The sequence below is a fragment of the Australozyma saopauloensis genome, chromosome 6 (assembly GCF_035610405.1).
Source record: "Australozyma saopauloensis chromosome 6, complete sequence".
NCBI classification, from domain to species: Eukaryota; Fungi; Ascomycota; class Pichiomycetes; order Serinales; family Metschnikowiaceae; genus Australozyma; species Australozyma saopauloensis.
This window is the reverse complement of record NC_086136.1, coordinates 382436-404072: the sequence shown is the minus strand read 5'-3', so window position 1 is coordinate 404072 and position 21637 is coordinate 382436. Positions and strand designations below refer to the sequence as shown.

Below are 21637 nucleotides of genomic sequence, written 5' to 3'. Positions count from 1 at the left end.
CATATATTGAGTTTATAGAAATATTGAACTATGGAATCTAAGAATTCTGTGCAAGGGACTCCAGTTCGTAGCCTGTGTTTTCGCAATAGCGCTCAGCTGCCAACGGACGCACCGCAACTTCACCATTGTGGTAATAGATTGCGGTGGTGAGCCGCGTAATTTCCTGTGCTTGCATGTCAATCCAATCAGCAGTATCTGGAAGCGTCAGCAATTCACCAGAACTCGGAATTGACCACCTTGACACGGGATGGCTACCATGAGCCGCCGAAGGGTCCTCTTCGAAAATCCAGGGCAAAGAATCGAGCCACTTTGTTATCTTCTCATGATAGGGCATTTTCAAAGCTTCGCGTGGGTTGAAGTCTGCGCTCCATCTTGGCGGCGTCTTCATTGTCCTTGGAATTGAGGCTGGATGGTCAACAGCGCTAGGCTCTCCGTAATTTTCGGTGCAATTGTTGCGAATATCGTTTGCGGAGATTTCTTTCATCAATTCTGGGAAATTCATGGGATATATGCTACTTCTGAGTGCATCAGATGGACGGCCGCTCATTGTAGTGTTGTACAAATCAGTACTACTTCTTTGTGACCAAATCCCAAAAGAGTACAATAAAAGATGAAATCAAAATTAATCACATATTTTGACGGAAAGAAAGTAAATCTCTAGAGTGCGAGTTACTTATTGGGATTTAATTCAATCCTTCAGTTTTTGACGATGTGTTTCCACGAACTCTTGTACAGAGCAAGAATTGCACTTATTATTCCTCAAATTTCTCTTGTACGTTCCAAGTGAATGGAATTACTGAGTTTTGCAATTCTAGTATTTCTTACTTCACAGATTCTTAAATGAGATGAATATGGATGGTCCTTAGAAACGTAAATGGACAAAAAAGTAATTAAAAGAAACTAATTAATTGAAGTACGCGTACTATTTCTTATGCAATTTCACATCTAAATGGAATTCATCAATATTCTCATATCTCATCACTCCATTTCTCCACAATTCAGAGCACTATAATAGATAAGAAACAAGGCATAGGATCCAATACCTCCATTGAAGGTCGAATCGGAATAAATTCAATTATACTCTAAAGAATCCCGCAAGAAACACTCAATTGATAGTGCAAAACTCAAATTTAGCTTGCTATGCCTCTGCGCAGCCAACTTTAATCTTATAGAAGCAATCTCAACTAGAAACCCAATTGTGCCAGTATTTTAGGCAATGGGAGTGAAATCGCTATGGGAAATCGTCGGCCCTGCTGCCAGGCCTGTGAAATTGGAGGCATTGCTGCGAAAAAAGCTCGCCGTGGATGCTTCGATCTGGATTTATCAGTTCTTGAAAGCTGTACGTGACAAGGAAGGCAATGCTCTCGGGCAAAGCCACATCGTCGGGTTTTTCCGTAGAATATGTAAACTTCTCTTTTTTGGCATTCTTCCATTGTTCGTCTTTGATGGTGGCGCTCCTGCTTTGAAGCGACAAGTGATCCAGAATAGACGCGAGAAGCGAGAGGGAAACCGAGAAAATATGGCTACAACAGCACAAAAGTTGTTGGCTATGCGGCTCCAGCGAAAAATGGAGACGCGGCCGGCCCCTGCGCTGAGGAAAAGTAAAACTAACTCTGCTTCTGCAGAATCTGCGACACCGCCGGTAGGTGATCAAGAGTTCACATACTTAGAAGACATGCCGCTTCAGCACAATCAAGCGCCAGTTGTTGGTCCTCATGTTGAAGTTGTGCCCGATAGCTCTCCGCAAAGGCCATTTCGAAAGAAGGATGAGTATGACTTGCCAGATATAAAGTCGTTTAAAGTACGGAAAGGTGACCAAAGAATCATGCCTAAGGAGGAATATGACGAGTATGATGACAACAACAATTGGGATGTCGTTGACGGAATCCCAGTGGACTCTGTAGATCCATCTTCGAGAGAGTTTGCTGAACTCCCCATGGCTACTCAATACATGATATTGTCCCACCTTCGACTCCGCTCGCGATTGAGACTTGGATACACAAAGGATCAATTGGAGGAATTGTTTCCGCAGAGTCAAGACTTCTCAAGGTTTCAGATCGAGCAAGTCCAGAAAAGAAATTATTATACCCAAAAGCTTATGAACGTGAGTGGCATGGCTGAAGATACAGACAAAGCTAAAAGACTAGCCGGTGACAAGGATAAGCTGTATGTTCTCGTAAAAAATGACGACGGTTGGACATTATCTCTCGGTGAAGGTGACGGCGACAAGCCTATTGACCTTGATACCGATGATCTCAACTCTTCACCACTTAAGTCCGGCAAAGCAAAGAAGGCTGCCTCATCAGTTGCCTCTGACAGCGACGATGATCAACTAGAAGAAGTCTCGCTTGGAGGTGATGCCGATGACGAACATGAACTTGCCATTGTTCGTTCCATCTACGAAAAATATGAAGGCAACGAGGATCCGCCAGCAAAGATCATACCAAGAAACGAGCTTGCTGATTTCGATCCGCACGAGCTACAGTTGGCGATAGACGAGTCAAAAAAAGATTACGAAATTGTAAAGAAGAAAGAGGACAAGGCTATTGAAACGTTTCTCGATGCAACTCAGAATTCAGGGTTTGACCTAGGGCAATCTATACTCTTCGCACCGGAAAAGAAGGCTGATGATAATTCGAAGAACGAGTCAATCCAAACACCCCACATCCAGGAATTGCCGGAGGTTGATTCGCCAAAGGCAGAGGCCAAAGACTCTCCTCAGATCCCTGAAGAAATCCCACTGACGCCTCCTAGAGCTACTGCAATGCCGACTTGGTTTGGGCAAGAATCTCAGCTCTCCAATCCACATCAAGGGTTTGGATTTATCCCTGATCAAGAAAGTAAGGAGAGGGAGATGAATGCTGAAGAGGAAATGGGAATACTTGATTGGTCGGAAGCCAAAGAGATGATGAAAAAGAACCTAGAAAATGACGAGATTAATTTAGGAGATGACAACTCTGATTTGGAGATCATGGAAGAAGTTCAACTACAGGAACCTGAGTCCAATGTTCAGATAGATGAACAGAACGATAAAGGGGATCACGGAGTAGAAGAGTTAGTCGAGGACGTGTCCGATCGATCTTTGCAAGAAGTTCCCAACGTTCAAGTAGAGACTCACACGAGGGAAGTGCCAAAGTCAAAGCAGAAAAAGAAACCAAATACGAAAAAGCAGGCTCCAGTCGTTGCCAGTGGAAATGTTATTAAAAACTCGAAAGAAACGGAGCCAGATTTACGAGAGAAGCCTGTCGAACTAGCACCTCCTGAACCCGCAAATAAACCAAAACAGCAAGAATCGCCAAAGAAGAGTGCAATACTAGACTACGATTTTGAGGAGGAGGATGAAGAGCTGCTCATGAAGCTCATGGATGAAGAGGAACTAGAGCATGCGCATTTCACATCCAATCTTCGCTCAGCAAACATCCCAATCAGCACTACAGTAACAGAAGAGCAGCTATTACAGGAAAAACTACTGAAGGCAAGAAGAGATGCTGAAGAAGTGACGGAGACAATGATTAACGATGTGCAAGAGTTACTTAAGAGATTTGGTATTCCATTCATAACTGCGCCAATGGAGGCCGAGGCTCAATGTGCCAAACTATACTCCATGGGCATGGTAGATGGAATAATTACCGATGATAGCGATTGTTTCTTGTTTGGTGGTAGCCGGGTTTACAAGAACATGTTCAACCAAAAGCAATATGTGGAATGTTACATCGCAGAAGACATCGAGCATAAGTGTGGTCTTGACCGCGAGAAACTCATTGAGCTTGCGCTCCTTCTCGGAAGTGACTATACCGAAGGAATTAAAGGAATCGGGCCTGTTTTGGCAATGGAAATCTTGGCCGAGTTTGGGAACCTCAAAAACTTCAAAAAATGGTTCGACTTGCACGCCAAAACCACTGCAAAAGCGAGTAAAGAATCTACGAAGTTGCAAAAGACTCTTTTGGGGCGCATCCGCAATGGTAAGTTGTTTCTTCCAGACTCATTTCCAGATTCAGTCGTGGCAAACGCATACAAGAACGCTGAAGTGGACAGTGACGACAGTATGTTCAAATGGGGAATCCCCAGATTGGACCATATCCGAAGCTTCCTCATGTACAATGTGAGGTGGAGCCAGGAGCGAGTGGACGAAGTGATGGTACCGTTGATCCAGAACATGAATAGGCAGAGGCAAGAAGGAAAACAGTCCACTATTGGAGAGTTCTTCCCGCAAGAGTACATTTCCTACAAAAAAGATGTTGGATTAGGCAAGCGGATGAAGGTAGCTGCCCGCAAGTTAAAGGGCGACGAAGGTAAGTGAGTGAGTGGAGTGGAGGGTATGTAGCTAGAGAGGTCATGAGTCACAAAGCGATATTGCCCTTCCATTAGACGAAAATAAGAGACGAAAATATCACATCAACGCTTTTCAGTAGCCATTGAACACCTTACACCGGAAAAAAAAGCGGACAGATTGTGTCTTTTGCAGCCAGTCACGTGCCACATCACGTGCCGCACCCATACACACCGCCCATACTAACCCGATCTACCCATGCAACACAAAACTCCACTAAACTCCCCACCAACACCGACCATGGCCGACCATTTCGCCCGGTTCTCGTCCATGTTGGAGTCGGCACGTGACCTCACCATTGAGGCCGCCGTTTCTGCCTCGACCCGCCTCACAGAGACGCCGAGTGCCAAAAGACCCCAGGAAATCAGTAAGTTACTCAATTCCAGAAACGAACGGGAGGTGCTCAGCGGGATGAAGTGTGTGATTTCGCTCGTGTCACGTGGCGAAGACGGGGTCCAGTATTTTGCCGATGTGGTCAAGAACGTGACGCTGCTGAACCCTAGAGTTAGAGCGTTGGTAATGGTATATATTCAGAAATACGCAGAGCGAGAGCCCGACACGGCGCTCTTATCGATCAACTCTGTCCAGAAGGCGCTCGGGGATAAAAGCCCGCGCAACCGTGCGGCCAGTATACGGACATTGGGTGGGATCCAGATCCCCGAGATAGCGTCGTTGCTCATTCTTTGTATTCGTAGAACAGTGATGGACCCGCTGCCCATTGTGCGGGCGGCGACCGCGTTGGCGATCGGGAAGGCGTACGAGATCGAAGGCGTAAATAGGAAGCAGCTTTTGAAGGACTTGCTGGTGCTTTTGGGCGATGCACTGCCCGTGGTGGTGGGTCCGGCCATCAAGGTGTTCGTGCAGCTAAAACTGGCCATGGCCAAGTCTCTGCTGGCGTCGATGTCGATGACCAAGATCTGGACGCCGATCCACTCGAATTTCCGTATGTATGTGCGCATGCTTGCAGAGCTCGATGCCTGGAGTATGGCTATGATGATAGACTTGTTGGTCGAGTATGCTCGCCGCTTTTTGCCTAGACCCACCGTCGTGTTCTCTAACGGAACACAGATGGATCTTCCTGGAACTGCGCATGGGTTTGCCAGTCTTGGGAGCAACTATTCGTGTACCTATGATCCCGATCTTTCTCTGTTTCTTCTGGCATTGGAGCCTATGAGCCACAACGACAGTCCTCAGGTGGTGCTCGCATCCTTGAGGGCATTGATCCTGCTCGGCACGCCTAGACATATCATCGACTTTGGTTTCCCTGATGCGTTGGTGAGATCCTCCCTCTTGGCCACAGATACACTCACCCGCTTATACTCCCTCCAGTGTATTTCTGTGCTTGCCCTGGCCAGCCCGGAGATCTTCCGTGGCCACACTCGTAAATTCTTCATTTCAGGAAACGACAGTAGCAGCATTGCCGAGTGCAAAATCTACATCATGCTGTGTCTCTTCGCACCAGAGAACGGTAAAATAATAATGCTGGAGTTGAAATATAACGCATTCAGCCAAAATGTCGACATTGCTAGAGCTGCAGTGAAAGCAATTGGCCGCTGCTCACAGACCTCTCCTGAGTGGGCTGACAAGGTTCTCAGATGGTGTATCGCTGAGACCACCACTGCTGCATCTTCGCCTGTGATGGCAGAACTTCTTACAGTGATACGATACTTGTTGCAGCAGAAACAAGGCGCTGACTTGGATGAAAATCAATTAATTAAAACGCTATACAAGCTCAGCGTGGTGTTGAGTGCTACAGACCAGCAGGCTGATGCAGCCGCCAAATCGAGTATCATATGGATCATTGGTGAATTCACGGAAGCCACTAAAAATCTCCTTGGCCCCGATGTGGTCCGCCGTTCCCTAAAAACTTTCGTGCACGAGCCTGAAAAGGTTAGATATGAGCTATTGATGCTTGCAGCAAAATCGTATCTGTACGAGATACGCACGGTGGGAGCGAAAACGCCGGATTCAATAGTGGGTAAGATGTTTCACCACATAGTACATTTGTGTCGTTATGATTCTTCGTTCGCTACGCGTGACAGAGTCAGGATGCTCGAGCAATTGTTCGAAGATGTCGACAATCATCAATTGGCGACTCTCTTCTTGCAGGTACCTAAGCCAGCCCCAGTATTTTCAAAATATGAAAATTCTGCTACATCTACATTATCCGCATATCTCATATCACCCGAATGGGCAGACCCAGACACACTTCCTCCTAAGACAATTAGAAAAGAGACCACTCCACAAGCACCTAGATTCAAAGGAATCAATAGCGAATCGTTTATGGACAAGAGTGGCTCCGCTCTGGCCATTTCAAGTGACAATATTGGAAGCGGGTTCTCAGCGCCAATCTCAGCAGCCAAAAATCAGCTCCAGAGTTTGGATGAGTTTTTTGGAAATGAAGAGGAGTCCGAGGAATCACACTCAGAAACAGAATCAGATGAAGACACTTCAGAGGAGGATGAAGACTCAGAGGAGGAATCAGATGAAGAAGAGACCGAACAAGCATCGGAAACAGAAGCCGTTTCAGAGAACGAATACCTGTCATCTGAGGAATCTGATGAATCCGACGATTCAGAAGTCGCGTTGGTTCAAGACTCGAAGAATGGTAAAGCCTCCCATGCATACAATTCGGATTAGACAACATCAATTTTAATATTTTGGACTACGGAAAGCTTTTTACATCGGAGCCGCGCTCAGCCCTTCCCACATGGCATCAGAAATATGAAGCAATCACTCCAGTTTCTTATCATGTTTGTCCATTTCTACGACTTGCTCAGAGCCAATTCCATTTCACACGCCGGAAAGATTTCACAAAAAATGGGCAGAAAAAAATTAACATTCTCAAAACCAAAACCAAAAGCAATCTGCAATCTCCGCTGATGCTGCTCCCCACCACATATCTGCGCAACCTCACTTAATTGCTGATATGGCACTCCCCCAGATTTGGCTCATCGCCGGAGGTACGGGTGCGGCACTATATAATGTGGAGATTTCCACCGCAATATCTACCCAGCAAAATGTTGCGTCGATTCTCTGGCAACCGCCAATTCCTCAGGTTTTTTTCGAGATACCCCAAAAATGACCAAATCTATGTGCACAAGGTTGGATCCAGCTATGTGGCCAATTTATCCGAGAACCCAAAGGATACTCCAATCGGATTCTCCCCCAGCGAGAAGATCGACCACGAGACGTTTAAAAGCAATCCTGAATTTCTAGACTTGCTCAATAACAAAATTAAAGACTCAATTCAGAAGGATTTCTCGTTTATAATGGAGGCTGGCGCCAATGCCAACGCATTCATGCCCATCTATGATTTCCGAGAGATCCCCAACTATGCAAGAACGCCCGAAGTGGATGATATTTTTGGCTACGTGTTGGTTGACGGTGACGGAAAAATCATTCCCGGACTGTATGAGGTGAACGACTTGTATCGGTTGTGCAATGGTGTGGGCTTGGTCAAGCTTACGGATTATTTGGTAGACGAGATGAGAAAAGCCACAGCTGCCGCGTAATTCGTCTTGAAAAAGATAAAACGAGAGATTAAAAATGAGTAAGAAATACAAAAATCGAGGATATTTAATCATTGTAGAGGGGTCAATACAGCACAGTTTAGATCATCGTCATTTATTTGAAATAAAATAACAAAGATGATGATTGATGAATTGAATTGGAAAGAACTTTTTGTTTTGGATTTCTAATGTTCCACGTCTTCGCGATGTAAATTTTGTTTTGGCTTGTTTAAAGGACAATCAATCAAGCTTAAGAGAGAAGGATTCGCAATCTCCATCGGAAACCTTGATGGGTGTCTGCTGGAATCGTCCATGCCCAAAGGAATTGGATTCATCCAAACACCACTTGTCTATGCCGCCGTACAGAATCGTGCGCTTGCTACTATCATATCCAAATTGAGACTCTGAGGGCTTGTTCTGGTGGTTACAACTAAAGTCGCCACGCTCGTCAATAGCACAAACACCCTTCGAAGAAAGAATGTTGTAGCCCTTGAACTGCAGCGCCACGATTCTGAACTTAGCACAGGTACCACTCTCGTAGTAGTTACCAGAGGAAATGAGACAGCCAGAATGGCCACTGGGCTTCAAGTAGCCGCTCATACCTGAAGGATCCTTAGGTGGACGAGGTTGTGGGTTCTTACCGCCCTTAGGGAAAAACCGGATTCCCTCCTGGGGACATCTGGACTGGCCCTTGAAGGGGATTTGAACAAAGTTACCTGTCGAGAATGGGCCCTGCAAATAATGGTAATAGTAGACCTCTTGCAAGGCGTTGTTACGGTCACACTTGAAGAACACGTTATCTTTACCGGAACCTTCGGTGAGCGCCTGCAAGACCTGATCATACGTGTATGACTCTGTGAGAGAAGGCACAATACCCTTGTCTGCCAAGAAGTCAAACGTAGGATATTGAGTGTACAATGATACGGTACGGTTGAAATAGTCGTAGACGTTTTGGTTCTTTTTACCGTCTGGCCCGTAACATTTGGGCTTAATCGTGTTTACACAAGTGCCATGCTTGTTGAACTCATGGACCCAGAGTGACTCGTCATCTCCACCGAGGTTATTCCAGTTCTCCTGGATCAATTTAAACAAATCCTTGTCGCCAAACTCGTCTACGATGATTCTTTCCAAGTCGCCCTTTCTGATCTCCAATGGCTTATCGCAGAACTGCTGGAACAGACCCCCACACAAGTCGGGCCAGAGCCCATGCAACGTCCACGTCTCGTTTGCGCCAACAGCTGGATTGTAGTCCCAGAATTGCGTCTGAGCAAACAACCCGCTAGGACTCTCGAAACAGCACGTGTTCTCAATTGGAGTGGAGTTGGAACATGACAATGGTAGGTCGATAGGACACAGACCAACGACGTCGACCTGGCCCTTGGAATAGAAGTTGGCCCAATCGGGCACGAAATACGCATTGGCGATTCCAAAAAGCAAGCCTGCTGCTAAATTGACCATCGTTCAAGTTGGTTTTCTATGGAAACTTATATACCACTACTGATAACAAAACTAGGGCGAAAGAGGATATGGACTGCAATTGAGCGGTGCGCCGTGACTATTGGATGCGGAGAATTTAATGAATGAGAAGCGGGGAGGATTTTGACTGGAGGAAATACGGGAAAATGCGGATTGATGCTGAGGATTTTGGATGGGGATTTCGCCGCCTTATATATCTCCGATAAGGGGTCACGTGAGCCCTATCTATTAGCCGGGGCGTGGGGCTGAACATCGTCTGGAGGGGGTGTCAGGGAATATTATTGGCGGGGATGCGATGTGAAATCGGCCAATAAATCTTTTCAAACAATTTCATAATTGGGCTTTTTTTGAATTTAGACCGTTCGTGAAATCGCCCGGATGGCGTAGCTCAGGAATGAGGAGACCGCTACAACCCAAACAATCTAAAGTCAAAGAATCAATAATTTGCCTAAAAATTTCGTATTAAAAAAAGAGATCCCTGTACGGCATCTTTGATGGGTCGGATTATAGCCGATAAGAGTCAGAGACGGTAGCGCCGACACGAGTAGAATTGAAGGACCCGTCAATTGCAGAAAAAGAGAAATTAAAAATGTAGATAGCAGAAAAGTCTGGGCGACCTTCAAGTCATGGCTACAATGCTACAGTGGAGATATTGTTTTGTCAAAGTTGCCTAGTGGCAGTTCTTTGTATGTACATTCCGTTGAGGAGATATATAGTAAACCTAATTTGTATAGTGAACCCGCTTGAAAACCATCGTGAAAGCCCAAGAATAAAAAAAAAATCATTAAATGCAGTTGATGCAGAGTATGTGTTAAGAAGAAAATACCGAGACGGTGTTTTGTATGTTTTCAAGCAGTGACCCTGATACTAAGAAGCAAATGCGCATCGGCACGCTTAGTATCTGTAGATCTCGGCCTTGAATGGACCCTCCTTTGGAATGCCCAAGTATTCGGCTTGCTTAGTGGTCAAGGTGGTCAATCTAGCACCCAAGTGGTCCAAGTGGCACTTAGCGACGGTCTCGTCCAAGATCTTTGGCAAGACGTGGACACCGACATCGAACTTGTCGTTCTTACCGAACTCTGGGAATTGGGTTCTGAACTCGGTGTTGTTGACGTTGAACAAAGCGATTTGAGCCAAGACCTGGTTGGAGAAAGAACAGGACATGACGAAAGAAGAGTGACCAGTGGCACAACCCAAGTTGACCAATCTACCCTCAGCCAACAAGATGACGTGACGGCCGTTCTTCATCAAGAATCTGTCGACTTGTGGCTTGATGTTGACAACGGACTCAGCGTTGGCCTTCAACCAAGCAACGTCGATCTCAATGTCGAAGTGACCAATGTTACAGACGATAGCGTCCTCTGGCATTTGCTCGAAGTGGACACCGGTGATGATGTCACGACAACCAGTGGTGGTGACGAAGATTTGACCGATGGAGGCAACCTCATCCAAAGGAGCGACCTGGTAACCAGAGACAGCAGCTTGCAAAGCGTTGATTGGGTCAATCTCGGTGACAATGACACGGGCACCCATAGAAGCCAAAGCCATGGCACAACCCTTACCGACGTCACCGAAACCAGCAACGACAGCGACCTTACCGGCGATCATGACGTCGGTGGCTCTCTTGATACCGTCAACAAGAGACTCTCTGCATCCGTACAAGTTGTCGAACTTGGACTTGGTGACGGAGTCGTTGACGTTGATGGCTGGAACCTTCAACTTGTTGTCCTTCAACATCTTGTACAAGTGGTGGACACCGGTGGTGGTCTCCTCAGACAAACCGAAACAGTCGTCCAACATCTCTGGGTACTTCTCGTGAACCAAGGCGGTCAAGTCTCCACCGTCGTCCAAGATCAAGTTCAACTTCTTGCCGTCCTTGAAGGAGAACAATTGTTGCTCGATACACCACAAGTACTCCTCGTCGGTCTCACCCTTCCAGGCGAAAACTGGAACACCAGCGGCGGCAATGGCAGCAGCAGCGTGGTCTTGGGTGGAGAAAATGTTACAGGAGGTCCAGGTAACCTCGGCACCAAGAGCAGTCAAGGTCTCGATCAAGACAGCGGTCTGGATGGTCATGTGCAAACAACCGGCGATTCTGGCACCCTTCAATGGCTGGGATGGACCGTACTTCTTTCTGATGTACATCAAACCAGGCATCTCGTTCTCGGACAACTCGATGTCCTTTCTGCCGAAGGCGGCGAGGGAGATGTCGGCGACTTTGTAGTTGGTAGCTGGGGCGGCCATTTTTAGTGTTAGTAGTGGTTGTAGAGATGGTCTCGAAATTTTTCAGCTGGGTGGGAATTGGGCACGCTTTATATATGTAGGGCCGTTGGGCTCCCTGCAGGTGCGCGCTATACGAGGGCAGTTAATATATGGGCCATGGGCCATGAGGCCGCCTGTCTGCAGGTCCAAGATGCCTTTGGGGCCACTACGCTACGGACGTCTATGGTCCAGGTGGCGGGGGTTGGAGCGGTGCGATTGGAGCGGAAATTCGCTGGGTTGTTCAATTGGATAAGCTGGAGATATTGGTGGTTTTTTTTTCGTGAAATTCGGCCGGGATGATCTCGATGACGTGGCTTCTGGTGGATCAACCACTGGTCCCAAAATTTCGGCTGCCGTGCAGGAATACGCATGTGAAGAATTTTGCAGCCATTCTGGAAAAAGAAACTCCAGTGCTGAGGGAGTGAGTCAGTGATGAGCGACAATGAACGACAAAAAAAAATTAATTGTTTCGATTCAAGGGCCGGGATCGCTTTGAATTGAGGCAATTGGGCCGCTGCATATGCGATGGCAAGTCGAGTTGCGTTCACATAGCCCACGTTGGACATATACCTCCGTGAGAACATGTGTCCACAGAGAATTCAGTAAAAAAGAACAAAGAAATATACAAAACCGATTCGGCTCTGATGAGTAACATAGTGACCTCAACGCACTCACTCAGAGCGGTAACGTCGATACATAATTGCGCCCATGGCTACAAGAAGAACAAACAACGAAAGCGCAATAACGATCTGCAGCCCCTTCCGTTGCCGGTTGCGCACATCATACTCATGGAATCGCTTTGACACCTCCTCCAACAATTCCATTTTCGGAGCCACCGTCTCTTTCAATTGACGCCTACTATGTGCCATGCCTTTTCTAGCAGTAGAAAGACGCAGTGAAAGACTCTCTATGAGGCGCTCTAAGTCGCGTAGTTTTAGGATATTCTCCTGGATCTCTTCCAGATATCTGCTCTTGATGTCCACCGTGACGCCTTTTAGTTCGGTCTCCAATGCATTTACATTATTCCGTAGTTCTTTAAGATAGATCTCAAGCTCTTTTAGTTGGGCCCCTGGCTGAAGACTTGGATCTTCTGCTTCCGGTGCGAGGCTGGCCTCGCCTTTATCAAAATTGTGGTTCACTCGGGTCCAAAGCACTTGCAGGGACTGATCCACCGCGTCGACGGCAGAAGCCAAATTTGTTGAAGTAAATGCTCGGTCGACACTTAATAACGGCGCCAGGATATTTTCGGGACATATGGCATGTAGATCTGGCGGAGAAAGCGAGAGGTATTCCATCTTCGGCTTGTCTCGACTACCCAAATCGCCGTCCAAGTTAAACTTAGCACCCATACCAGGTTTCTTGAACATGGGCGAGCCCGCACCGTAGATTTGATCCACCTCTGTCTTCCCACTGCTAGGAAATACATTACTCTTCTCTACCTGGGCATCCAAGTCAAGCTTGGACCCCGATAAGAGTGCATTGATGTCAGTGACATCAGTATGACTCGATTGTTTCGACTGTACACCGCCTCTATAGAATTGTTCCACCAATCGTTTTGTCGCTGACTTATCATGACCATCGGAACTGGCCGTGCGGGAATGAATGCCATTGGTTCGCGACAGATGTGGCAGGCGAGGAATTGGAGGTCGCCGCGGTGTCTGCGCTGCGCTAATTGACGGCGTATAGGGCGATTGTGGTTCTGGGGTTTTGCGGGATGGGGTCATGATGGGCATATTTGGCATTAAATAGCCGTTTTGAAATCTGAAAGCCGGCCTACAATGATTTTTGGGTGGTGGAAAATGTATGTGTTACGTTTGGTATCGTGAGACTTGGTATTGAAGGAGAAATGTATGCTTTTGTAAAGGTGATTGTAGTATCTCTATAGAGGGACTGTACTTAGAGACCACAATATATGGGGTAGAATTTAGGATAAGATTAGTAAGAAATTAGTGTTTATTTTAAGACAGAAATGAGCCCCGAAAGAACCGATGAATTTCATTTTGAGATTCAAATTATTTTTGGTTCTAAGGATCCAAAGTTAGCGTAGTATTACAGATCCTGTTTGATGAATGCAATTACTCCAGTGCCAAAGCTGACCGGCGCTAGAAGCCATAATTTTGATACAACGGGCCGCTAGTTATATCTTTGAAAGAGTCAAAATATGCGTCTGGCCCATCGAAAAACGAGCCCATCACTGACGCCAGATCGGCGCCGGGCGCCTCCAATGCAGGGAACCAGCTGGGATCCGTGAAAAGCTCCTCAGACTTGATATCAGATGCTCCCTCGAGTGTTATACCATCTGCAGCCACTACTAGGTCGTGGAAGAGTGTTCTGCTTGAAGAAGGGTCGTATAGCTTAGCAGTATCTCCGTTACCAAACTTGATCACCTCTTTTACTATGTCAAAATATTGTGCACCTTTTCTAGCATGGGAGTCCTTTAATGGTTTGTCCATGAGCTCTGATAATGTCATCATTTGGTCTTCGGTATATTCTGCAGTCTTCAAGGGCAGGATCCCGGTTTCTTTCAAACGTTCATAGAATCCCTCAGTAACCACACACTTGAGAATATAACTGAATGTGCAACCGATTCTCCAGGCATAACAATACCGTTTGTTCAACTTCAAGATCGAAAGAAGGCACAATTTGTACAAACGTCCAAAGGACCGTATAAGCACTCTCTGTCTGGAGTATGGGGCCCTAATTGGGCCATTTTCGGGCGAGAACATGATCTGATTTCCGACTCTGGCAGCCCATGCAGCCAAAAACCCAACGGATCGATGCATAAAGTACTCAATTTGTGGGTTCAACACGAGCTGGGCAGCATACTTGAAGTATGGATGAGGTTTATCGAGAATATCGTAAGTGAAGGGAAGCATCTCTTCAGCTATCAACAGAAGAATTTTTTTGCAGTAGAACATTGCTAACAGAATGCAACCCTTGGATTCATAATATGCGAAAAGACGAAAATGCAACGAGATGAGAAACACATAAATAGGCAAATGATATGGAGTCATGAGCACAGGGACAATGCTCTTTTCGCCTGTTTCGGAAAAAGACTCTAGACAGGTCCTGAGTGTTCCCAATTCATTGAAAACAAATATCTCTAGCTTGTTGACGTGCTCGACCAATTCAGCCATTGAAGTTCCATCCTTTATACGTAGGATGAGACTGCTGACATTGCTCATGAGGACGATGAGTTCCTCCAAGGGTTTGAATGAAATAGCAACATAGTGATCTAGTTCCGGATCACAACAATTGCGATTAGATTCTCTGAAGAACGGGAAGCGAGCATCGGTGCAAATGGAAGAAGCAATATAAGGTGAACCAAATTTTAAGGAATTGAGTATACCTTTGAACTGTATGAATATCCAAAGCTTTCGCCGCACATGGTTGAGTCGCTTATTGTTGAGAGTGTCAGTCATCAAGTCAGGCTCCCGATTCAAACCAATAACGTAAGCCATCTGAAGTAGAACACCATTATTGAGCTGATAGACATCTCTTGCAGGGCCTTCCAGATCCTCTGGTGATAGTTCCATGTAGATTCGTGTAAAGACAAGTAACTGTAAAATGGTGAGATTTGAGCGAGTCTGTACTTCGAAATGATGAAGACAGCGACGAGCTAAATCTATGAACTCGAGCCCGAGTGGTTTCATGAGCATTTCCCTGGTGATTGGATCCAAACTAGGATCATCTGCAGCACTGGTGGTCATCTGAACATTATATTCCTGGTCATTTGAGATGAGCGATAGGTAGCTCAAACGAAGCACAATACACAATATACCAATGAGAGCATAATCAGATACTCCCTGAGCAACAACACGGGTCACATTGCTATCATCATAAACACAAGCGCCAATTATACGTGTCACACTAGCACGGAACAGCTGCTCATCCAAATAGGGGAAAAAAGGATAGACGTATTTAAAGAACTGATCTATATGCGACCAGATCAAGCGTCTATACGGAAGAATACCCTTTAAACGTTCAGATAGCCCCAAGTCCCGCTTTTGGCTGTTGGGATCCATGAACGTAAGACCGAGAGGCACATCTTGCGAGTTGAGCACTGCATCTGTCGACTTGAACTTGACAAGCAGGTGTTGTTTGATCTTATCGATCACTCGAAGTTGTGCTGACTCACCCTGCCATATGTTCTGATAACTAGTGATTCCCTTCAGATTAGCGCCAGCAGGCCTCACGTTCATAATGAAAGACCACACCTGCAGTAGACCTGGATCGACTCTCACAATAGAATGCCACAGGAATGGCCCATGGTTGATTTCCTCTTGCGTATTGGGACAGAAGCTCACCGAAGAGTAATTTCGAAAAAAATTGATATGATCATCTGGCCGAGCCACAGGATTCACACCCATGATGTTTCGCAGACCTTTCAAATGGAACAATACATCCGTAACTGTTGTCGATGCAAGATACACAGTCTCCGATGGATCTGGGTCAATAGCCAGCAGACCGACCGCCTTAATACGTTTCCGAGTACCTGGCATGGCAATGTTTTGGTTTCCCTGATCTCCGGCGAGCCGGGCCTCACCATTGGCTGACCCGGTGGGACTTCGGTTTTGTGAAATATTCTCCGGAGTAGTTTCGTACATACACAAGGATTCCGTGTGGTGTTTTTTGCACGAAGCACATGGTAAATTACGGTCGCATCTGACTTTCCGCTCGCGGCATAGGGTACAGACCAAAAGCTGTCGCTTTTTGCGAGGTGGTTCTTCCATAGTTAGATTTGGAGAATCTCGGAAATAATTCTCGGAGATTGAGATAAGATAAGTAGAGGACGGAGCAACTTTTCTTTTCAGGCGGGAGATTATTCAGAGCAGTTTGCTTGTTGTTGTATATGTTGCATGTTTTTTTTTTTTTTTTTTTTTTTCGTTGTGTGAATTGATCTGATTTGAGTGTTGGTTCAGTTCTGCCGAAAATCGAACCAAGTAATGATTCTACGTGAATGAAGATGTAACCTCACATGGAACTATGTACTGAATATTTAGTTCCTTCTTGTGAGCGAAATTTTGCATATTCTCAGTCTAGAGCTTTGTTTTGAAGCTATTGTAGCACATTTGCGCCATGACTAAACCAGCACTATTCGAACTCAATTTGTTGCTAAGGGCGAACATTTCTCGGAAAAAAGTGTTAGGTTGTTTGTAAATATTTTGCGCGAACCCTCATGATGGTAACACACAACAGCTATTTATCTCATTATCAAGAGAAGTAATGCTCCAGGCAATTTGAAGGTCGTTAATCTTTTTCTAAGTTTGAACTCCACTCGTGTCTACACATTAACATAATAAAGTTGAATCATGATACTCATTACTATAACAAAACTATATTTCAAACTTGAGCCAATCGAGATCAGCAGCAGATGCCCCACCACCCGATGTGGTGCAGCTATTGGAAAAATTAATTCCTTGGCCTTGAAGCCCACGAGTGAGAGTCGACTGCGTGTGTGCGGCCTTAATAGTATGCTTCTCACCCATCTCACCCATGGCCATTGACTGTGGCAAATCTGGGGTGATCTCGTCGCCCAACATCTCATTATGAAGGGAGGTATAGTTCTTGAAGAAGTCATCCGTGTCAATATCGCCTTGGTGTTTCGGTGACAGTAACGCACCCCCATTGCTGAATAGATTGTTGCCTGCTATCTCGTTGTAACCAGCAGTATCAAACTTTTCGATCTCATTAGGTGCTATGCCATGCTCCAAATGGGCGCCGCTATCTCCATAAAAGGGAGGAGATGATAGTGACGACGGCGTGTCTCCAGGTCCAAAGCCCTCCATTTGCGAAATGAAAGATCTCTTACGACCAAACGACTCTGGTTGCGCTTCAAAATACAGGTTTGTCTGAGTAAACGAAGCCAGGGGAGTGATGTGTGGTTTCCCTAGACTTCCATGGTTGGGGGTATAACAAGTCAGACAAGGCATTGGAGTACGGCTCATATTAGTGACCGAGTTACGATGGTTGAGGTTGGGGTACATGTGGTTCATCGATGCCATCGAATACACTCTCTTTATGCTTGACGCAGATGCATTGGCAACATTTGTGTAGGAATTACTCATTGCAGCAACAGACGGATGCCGGCGGTTATACAGATCTAGAAGCTCCATATTGAGCTCCGACTTCTTTCTCTTGAACTGCAGCGATGCGCTGGTGCTATAAGGGGATGAAGGGGTAGACATCTGATTATACGAGTGGACCAAACCTGCTGGCACATTGATAACTGGAGTGGAGACAGCTGAGTTGGGTCCAGAGCCCGCGCCTGATGGTTTTGGTAATATAAGAACGTTCTTGGGTTTGGGTACAGAAGCATCAAAGGAGTGTGCGTGCGAGTTGGCCGGAGAATAGAACCCATGGGGGCTTGCGGCAATAGAGCCCATCTTTCCCTGGTATGACGAGTTGATCGAGAAATCTGGATCGAACTTGGTGTAATCCGGGAGCGATCCATTGCGGTAGAATTTGTTGTTTGGAATACTGGATGATGCTGGCACGGCTGCTTGGCCACCCTGACCTTTGTTTACCTGTGAGGTTCTACGAGAGCTTCTCTTGCGGATGACATCTGTCTTAAGGGAAAGGGGTCTTGTGGAGCCATGAAGTTTGAGAAACAAGCCACAGGCATTGCACAATGTGTTTCCTGCAGAGTCTTTTCTCCACAAGGGTGTTTTGAGAGTATGGCAGTTGTTACACTCAGTGACCTTGACGTTGTTCGAGCCTACTGTGCTGGCTGTGCCGGGCGCAGACTTTTCCGAAAGAGACGATCTAGAGGCCTTGGGGTCTATAGGGCTAGGCTGTGGTTTCTGTGGTTGGTTCCGTAGCGAGGATGTTAGATTGGATTTGCGAATTGAAGACTGCGAGAACGGCAGCTGTGGCATAGGAGCAGTGGAAGATTTGGGCCCAACTGAAGTGTTCTTTTCCTCAAAAGTTGGTGTGAGTTCTCCCATAGAAACGTTACTAGATGGCTCCTTCTTTACATAGACGCCATTCTGCGGCTCCTTCTTTACATATACGCTGTTCTGTGGTGTGGTATGCGCCGTCGCAGTCGAGTCACGCAAAGACGAATCTGACCGCGCCGACGGACTATCCTCGATCGACATAGGAGTCACCTCACATGGCGGAGCAAACTTCTTGGGATTATTGGACACCTTCTCTACAGTGAGCGACGTGGACACCAGGCCCCGCAAGTCATCGACCGAGAGGGGCAGAAGCAAGTCAAGCACTCCCCTCAGCGGCGGCTGGCTTGTGGTCGTGGTGGTCGTTGTGGTGGACGTTGATGTTGACGGTGTTCTTTGTTGATGGGCCATTTGGGGATATTCTTTGGTGGATTGAGACTTCAAGTTGTCCTTCCGGATACGGCGGTTTTCGACCCTGTTCTGGAGCGTGAGGAGCTTCTTCGCCTGCGTAAAGAGTTCGTGGATTGTGGGACCCGAGTCCAATTCTGCTGTGGCCTTGGCAGACACTGAGGCTCTGTTTTCGGGGGAAGGGTTCATGTATTTGTAGCCAGAAACGTCAGGAGAGCGACACCAGCAGCGTTGATACTTGTATGCCTGTGATGCTTATGTCCGGAACGTTTTCTTTACGGGGTTTTCTGAGGTACCACGGCTGAAAGTAAAAAGCACTCTATTGGGGTCTACACTAGCGCTATGCGGAAATAAAAAACAGCTCTGGATAGCTACGGATGCAGAGAACAACGTAGACGGGACGAGGGCCAGGCTTGGCGAGAAAAGTAGGGTGTGGTGCGGAAGATGAGCGTACGCTTAAAAGGTGGAAAGTTACCACACTATTAAAATTTGAGGGTACTGACTCAAAAGGCGGGAGGCACGGGTGTGTGGGGGGTTGGAGGAGGGGTGTGCTGTCACAGCAGAATGAGGTCCGGAGTTAAGACGGAGATACTAGGACTCCGCTAAAATTCTTTTCGAGGGTAGCTCTACAGATTCGAGTTTTTCGGGTATTTTTTTCGGCGCTCACGCACGGAATTTTCCAGAATCTCTTCGGTACGTGATGTTTGTTCTCCACACTGCGCACCTGCAGACAAGAATCGGCAGACTTCACGTGAGGTGGACTAAATTACTTGTTGACTCTACATAAGCGAGAGCCAGAATTATGTGTGCTACGGAAATATTGAAAATTATGATTCTTTTTGGTTTTCTCGTATTGACGTGATTAAAATAAATCATCTTTTTTTGCGAGAAGTTTGAGTATGAAGTTGCACTATCCTGACTCCAACTCTGTGGGACTTTACTTATGAACAAGAACATATTCATGAACAAGAACATATTTATGAACAAGAACATAATTATGAACAAGAAGACATTTATGAACAAAACATGTTTGCGGAAATTTCCAGATTGCGTAAACGTAAATTTACTTTCTACTGTATGTATCCAGTATATTGGTATATGCTTAAATCTCCTCTCTTTCGACAGTCTTCTCGGCCCTCTGATCCTCTCTGTGGTGGTGATGATGATGGTAGGACTTTCCACGTCTGGAACGATCGTTGGTATTGTATGAGCCCGAGTTGTCCGAGTGGAGCCTGTATTCGAAGGTCACCCCGCTGACTCTTTCACTGGACAGCGTGGCCTGGGTATCGACTGAGTCTGAGCCTTGCATGATCAAGTCCACCTCACGAATCACCCTCAAGATGGCATCGCAATACACTCTTCTGGCATGGAAGGCCGTGAACACACCCTTCTTGTCGTCGTCGTCTTGTTTCTTCTTGGGGAAGTTGGAGTTGGAGTTCCAAACACTGATGATCTCTTCATCTCGGCGCACACTCAACACTAACCCAGCAATGTCGCTCAACAAGGGGTCTTGCAACTCTTTTCTGCACGGAAGCAACGAGCCGGTTAATGTCTTGAGCACGAGTCTCTCCCACACCAAAGTGGCTCTGTGGCGGCCCTTCAGAGCATCCGCAGAAGCCTCTGCACCAGCAGATGCTGGGGTATTGCTTCTGTGATTGAACCGGAACACCCAGCGGCCACCTTTGGCATTCACTGGGTCTTCCCACACTGGGTTCACGCCCGTTTTGAAGATGAGAAGCTCGCTCCCGTTGCTCAAGTCGTGCGAGCGCTTAAGCACAGACATGCTCAACCACATCTGCTCCAAAGATGCAATGGGCTTGACAGCCTTCGAAGGGTTGCCAAAACATGGAAACTCGATCTCGGTGGCGGCTTGCAAATAAGAGTCGACGAGCGCGGCTTGATTTTTTCCTCCCTCGAGCAAAGAGACGCTACTGCCATTGACAGAGCTCTCTTCACTAGTGGCGGGTTGGTTTTTCCTGGACCTCGAATGATACCAGATGGTCCAGCAGTAGGGCAAAACGTGTTGCTCACCCTCCAAAGCAGCGACGGCCTCCTGGCATTCGGCAACTGGGTCACGTTTAGGCAAGTCAAACGATTGTTGCGGCGCAGAAACGGCACTGCCGTTCCCATGGGAGGAGCCGTTCAAGTGGGCATTCCCGGCGCCATTGCCGTTGCTGTTGCCGTTACCATTTCCGCTGCCACTGCCATTATGGTTATTGTACTTATTGTAGGACCGGTAGGAGTGACGATGGCCGTTGGAATGGTGATGGTAGTTACTACTGCTGTTGCTATTGCTGCTATGGCCGCCGCCGTTGTTCAGACTGGCACCTGGATGAGCCGAGCTATGGTTTTTCAGGTGCGATCTAGGCGCCAGGTCTGTCGCCTGCGGCTTGTTCTGATTCATGATCCTGTTGAACAAGGACTCGGCTCTCTTCAAATTTTCAGACATGGTGGGTGCGGGACAGACAGTGATAATAGTAGAAGCTCAGAAGAGTGAAAGTGGGTCCGGATCAGGAGAAATAGCTGCTATATAGTTGTGATGTGTAGTATGTGAAGTGTACTCTTGACGTGTGGATGTATGTCAACTAGGAGGGATCACAAGCAGCAGAAAAACGACAGAGAGCTTTCTGTGGTATTTTTCAGTCTATTCAAAAGTTGGTATTTGCAATCTTGCGCGTTTTTGGCGTTCAGACGTAGGTTCTGTAGAAGTCGATACTCAAGGGTCTGACGATTCCAGATGTCCACCAATAAAA

The 21637-nt window shown here is 46.7% G+C and overlaps 10 protein-coding genes across 10 annotated transcripts; 3 read left to right on the top strand and 7 right to left on the bottom strand.

The window, feature by feature from the left end:
• Window positions 1–37: 37 nt before the first annotated feature.
• PUMCH_004758 (uncharacterized protein) lies at window positions 38–547 on the bottom strand (the record flags this gene model as incomplete). The annotated part of the gene is made up of 1 exon (XM_063023680.1): window positions 38–547. One exon carries the CDS (start codon window positions 545–547, stop codon window positions 38–40), a length of 510 nt encoding a protein of 169 aa, XP_062879750.1.
• A 669-nt stretch (window positions 548–1216) lies between these two features.
• On the top strand, window positions 1217–4300 carry PUMCH_004757 (uncharacterized protein; the record flags this gene model as incomplete). Its single annotated transcript, XM_063023679.1, has 1 exon — window positions 1217–4300. The coding sequence occupies one exon, from the start codon at window positions 1217–1219 to the stop codon at window positions 4298–4300; it is 3084 nt and encodes a 1027-aa protein (XP_062879749.1).
• A 228-nt stretch (window positions 4301–4528) lies between these two features.
• PUMCH_004756 (uncharacterized protein) lies at window positions 4529–6970 on the top strand (the record flags this gene model as incomplete). The annotated part of the gene is made up of 1 exon (XM_063023678.1): window positions 4529–6970. One exon carries the CDS (start codon window positions 4529–4531, stop codon window positions 6968–6970), a length of 2442 nt encoding a protein of 813 aa, XP_062879748.1.
• A 344-nt stretch (window positions 6971–7314) lies between these two features.
• Window positions 7315–7845, top strand: PUMCH_004755 (uncharacterized protein; the record flags this gene model as incomplete). Its single annotated transcript, XM_063023677.1, has 1 exon — window positions 7315–7845. One exon carries the CDS (start codon window positions 7315–7317, stop codon window positions 7843–7845), a length of 531 nt encoding a protein of 176 aa, XP_062879747.1.
• Window positions 7846–8082: 237 nt separating this feature from the next.
• Window positions 8083–9300, bottom strand: PUMCH_004754 (uncharacterized protein; the record flags this gene model as incomplete). The annotated part of the gene is made up of 1 exon (XM_063023676.1): window positions 8083–9300. The coding sequence occupies one exon, from the start codon at window positions 9298–9300 to the stop codon at window positions 8083–8085; it is 1218 nt and encodes a 405-aa protein (XP_062879746.1).
• Window positions 9301–10212: 912 nt separating this feature from the next.
• On the bottom strand, window positions 10213–11562 carry PUMCH_004753 (uncharacterized protein; the record flags this gene model as incomplete). Its single annotated transcript, XM_063023675.1, has 1 exon — window positions 10213–11562. One exon carries the CDS (start codon window positions 11560–11562, stop codon window positions 10213–10215), a length of 1350 nt encoding a protein of 449 aa, XP_062879745.1.
• Window positions 11563–12251: 689 nt separating this feature from the next.
• Window positions 12252–13322, bottom strand: PUMCH_004752 (uncharacterized protein; the record flags this gene model as incomplete). Its single annotated transcript, XM_063023674.1, has 1 exon — window positions 12252–13322. One exon carries the CDS (start codon window positions 13320–13322, stop codon window positions 12252–12254), a length of 1071 nt encoding a protein of 356 aa, XP_062879744.1.
• Window positions 13323–13682: 360 nt separating this feature from the next.
• Window positions 13683–16313, bottom strand: PUMCH_004751 (uncharacterized protein; the record flags this gene model as incomplete). Its single annotated transcript, XM_063023673.1, has 1 exon — window positions 13683–16313. The coding sequence occupies one exon, from the start codon at window positions 16311–16313 to the stop codon at window positions 13683–13685; it is 2631 nt and encodes an 876-aa protein (XP_062879743.1).
• Window positions 16314–16916: 603 nt separating this feature from the next.
• On the bottom strand, window positions 16917–19073 carry PUMCH_004750 (uncharacterized protein; the record flags this gene model as incomplete). The annotated part of the gene is made up of 1 exon (XM_063023672.1): window positions 16917–19073. One exon carries the CDS (start codon window positions 19071–19073, stop codon window positions 16917–16919), a length of 2157 nt encoding a protein of 718 aa, XP_062879742.1.
• A 913-nt stretch (window positions 19074–19986) lies between these two features.
• Window positions 19987–21333, bottom strand: PUMCH_004749 (uncharacterized protein; the record flags this gene model as incomplete). The annotated part of the gene is made up of 1 exon (XM_063023671.1): window positions 19987–21333. One exon carries the CDS (start codon window positions 21331–21333, stop codon window positions 19987–19989), a length of 1347 nt encoding a protein of 448 aa, XP_062879741.1.
• Between the last annotated feature and the right edge of the window lie 304 nt (window positions 21334–21637).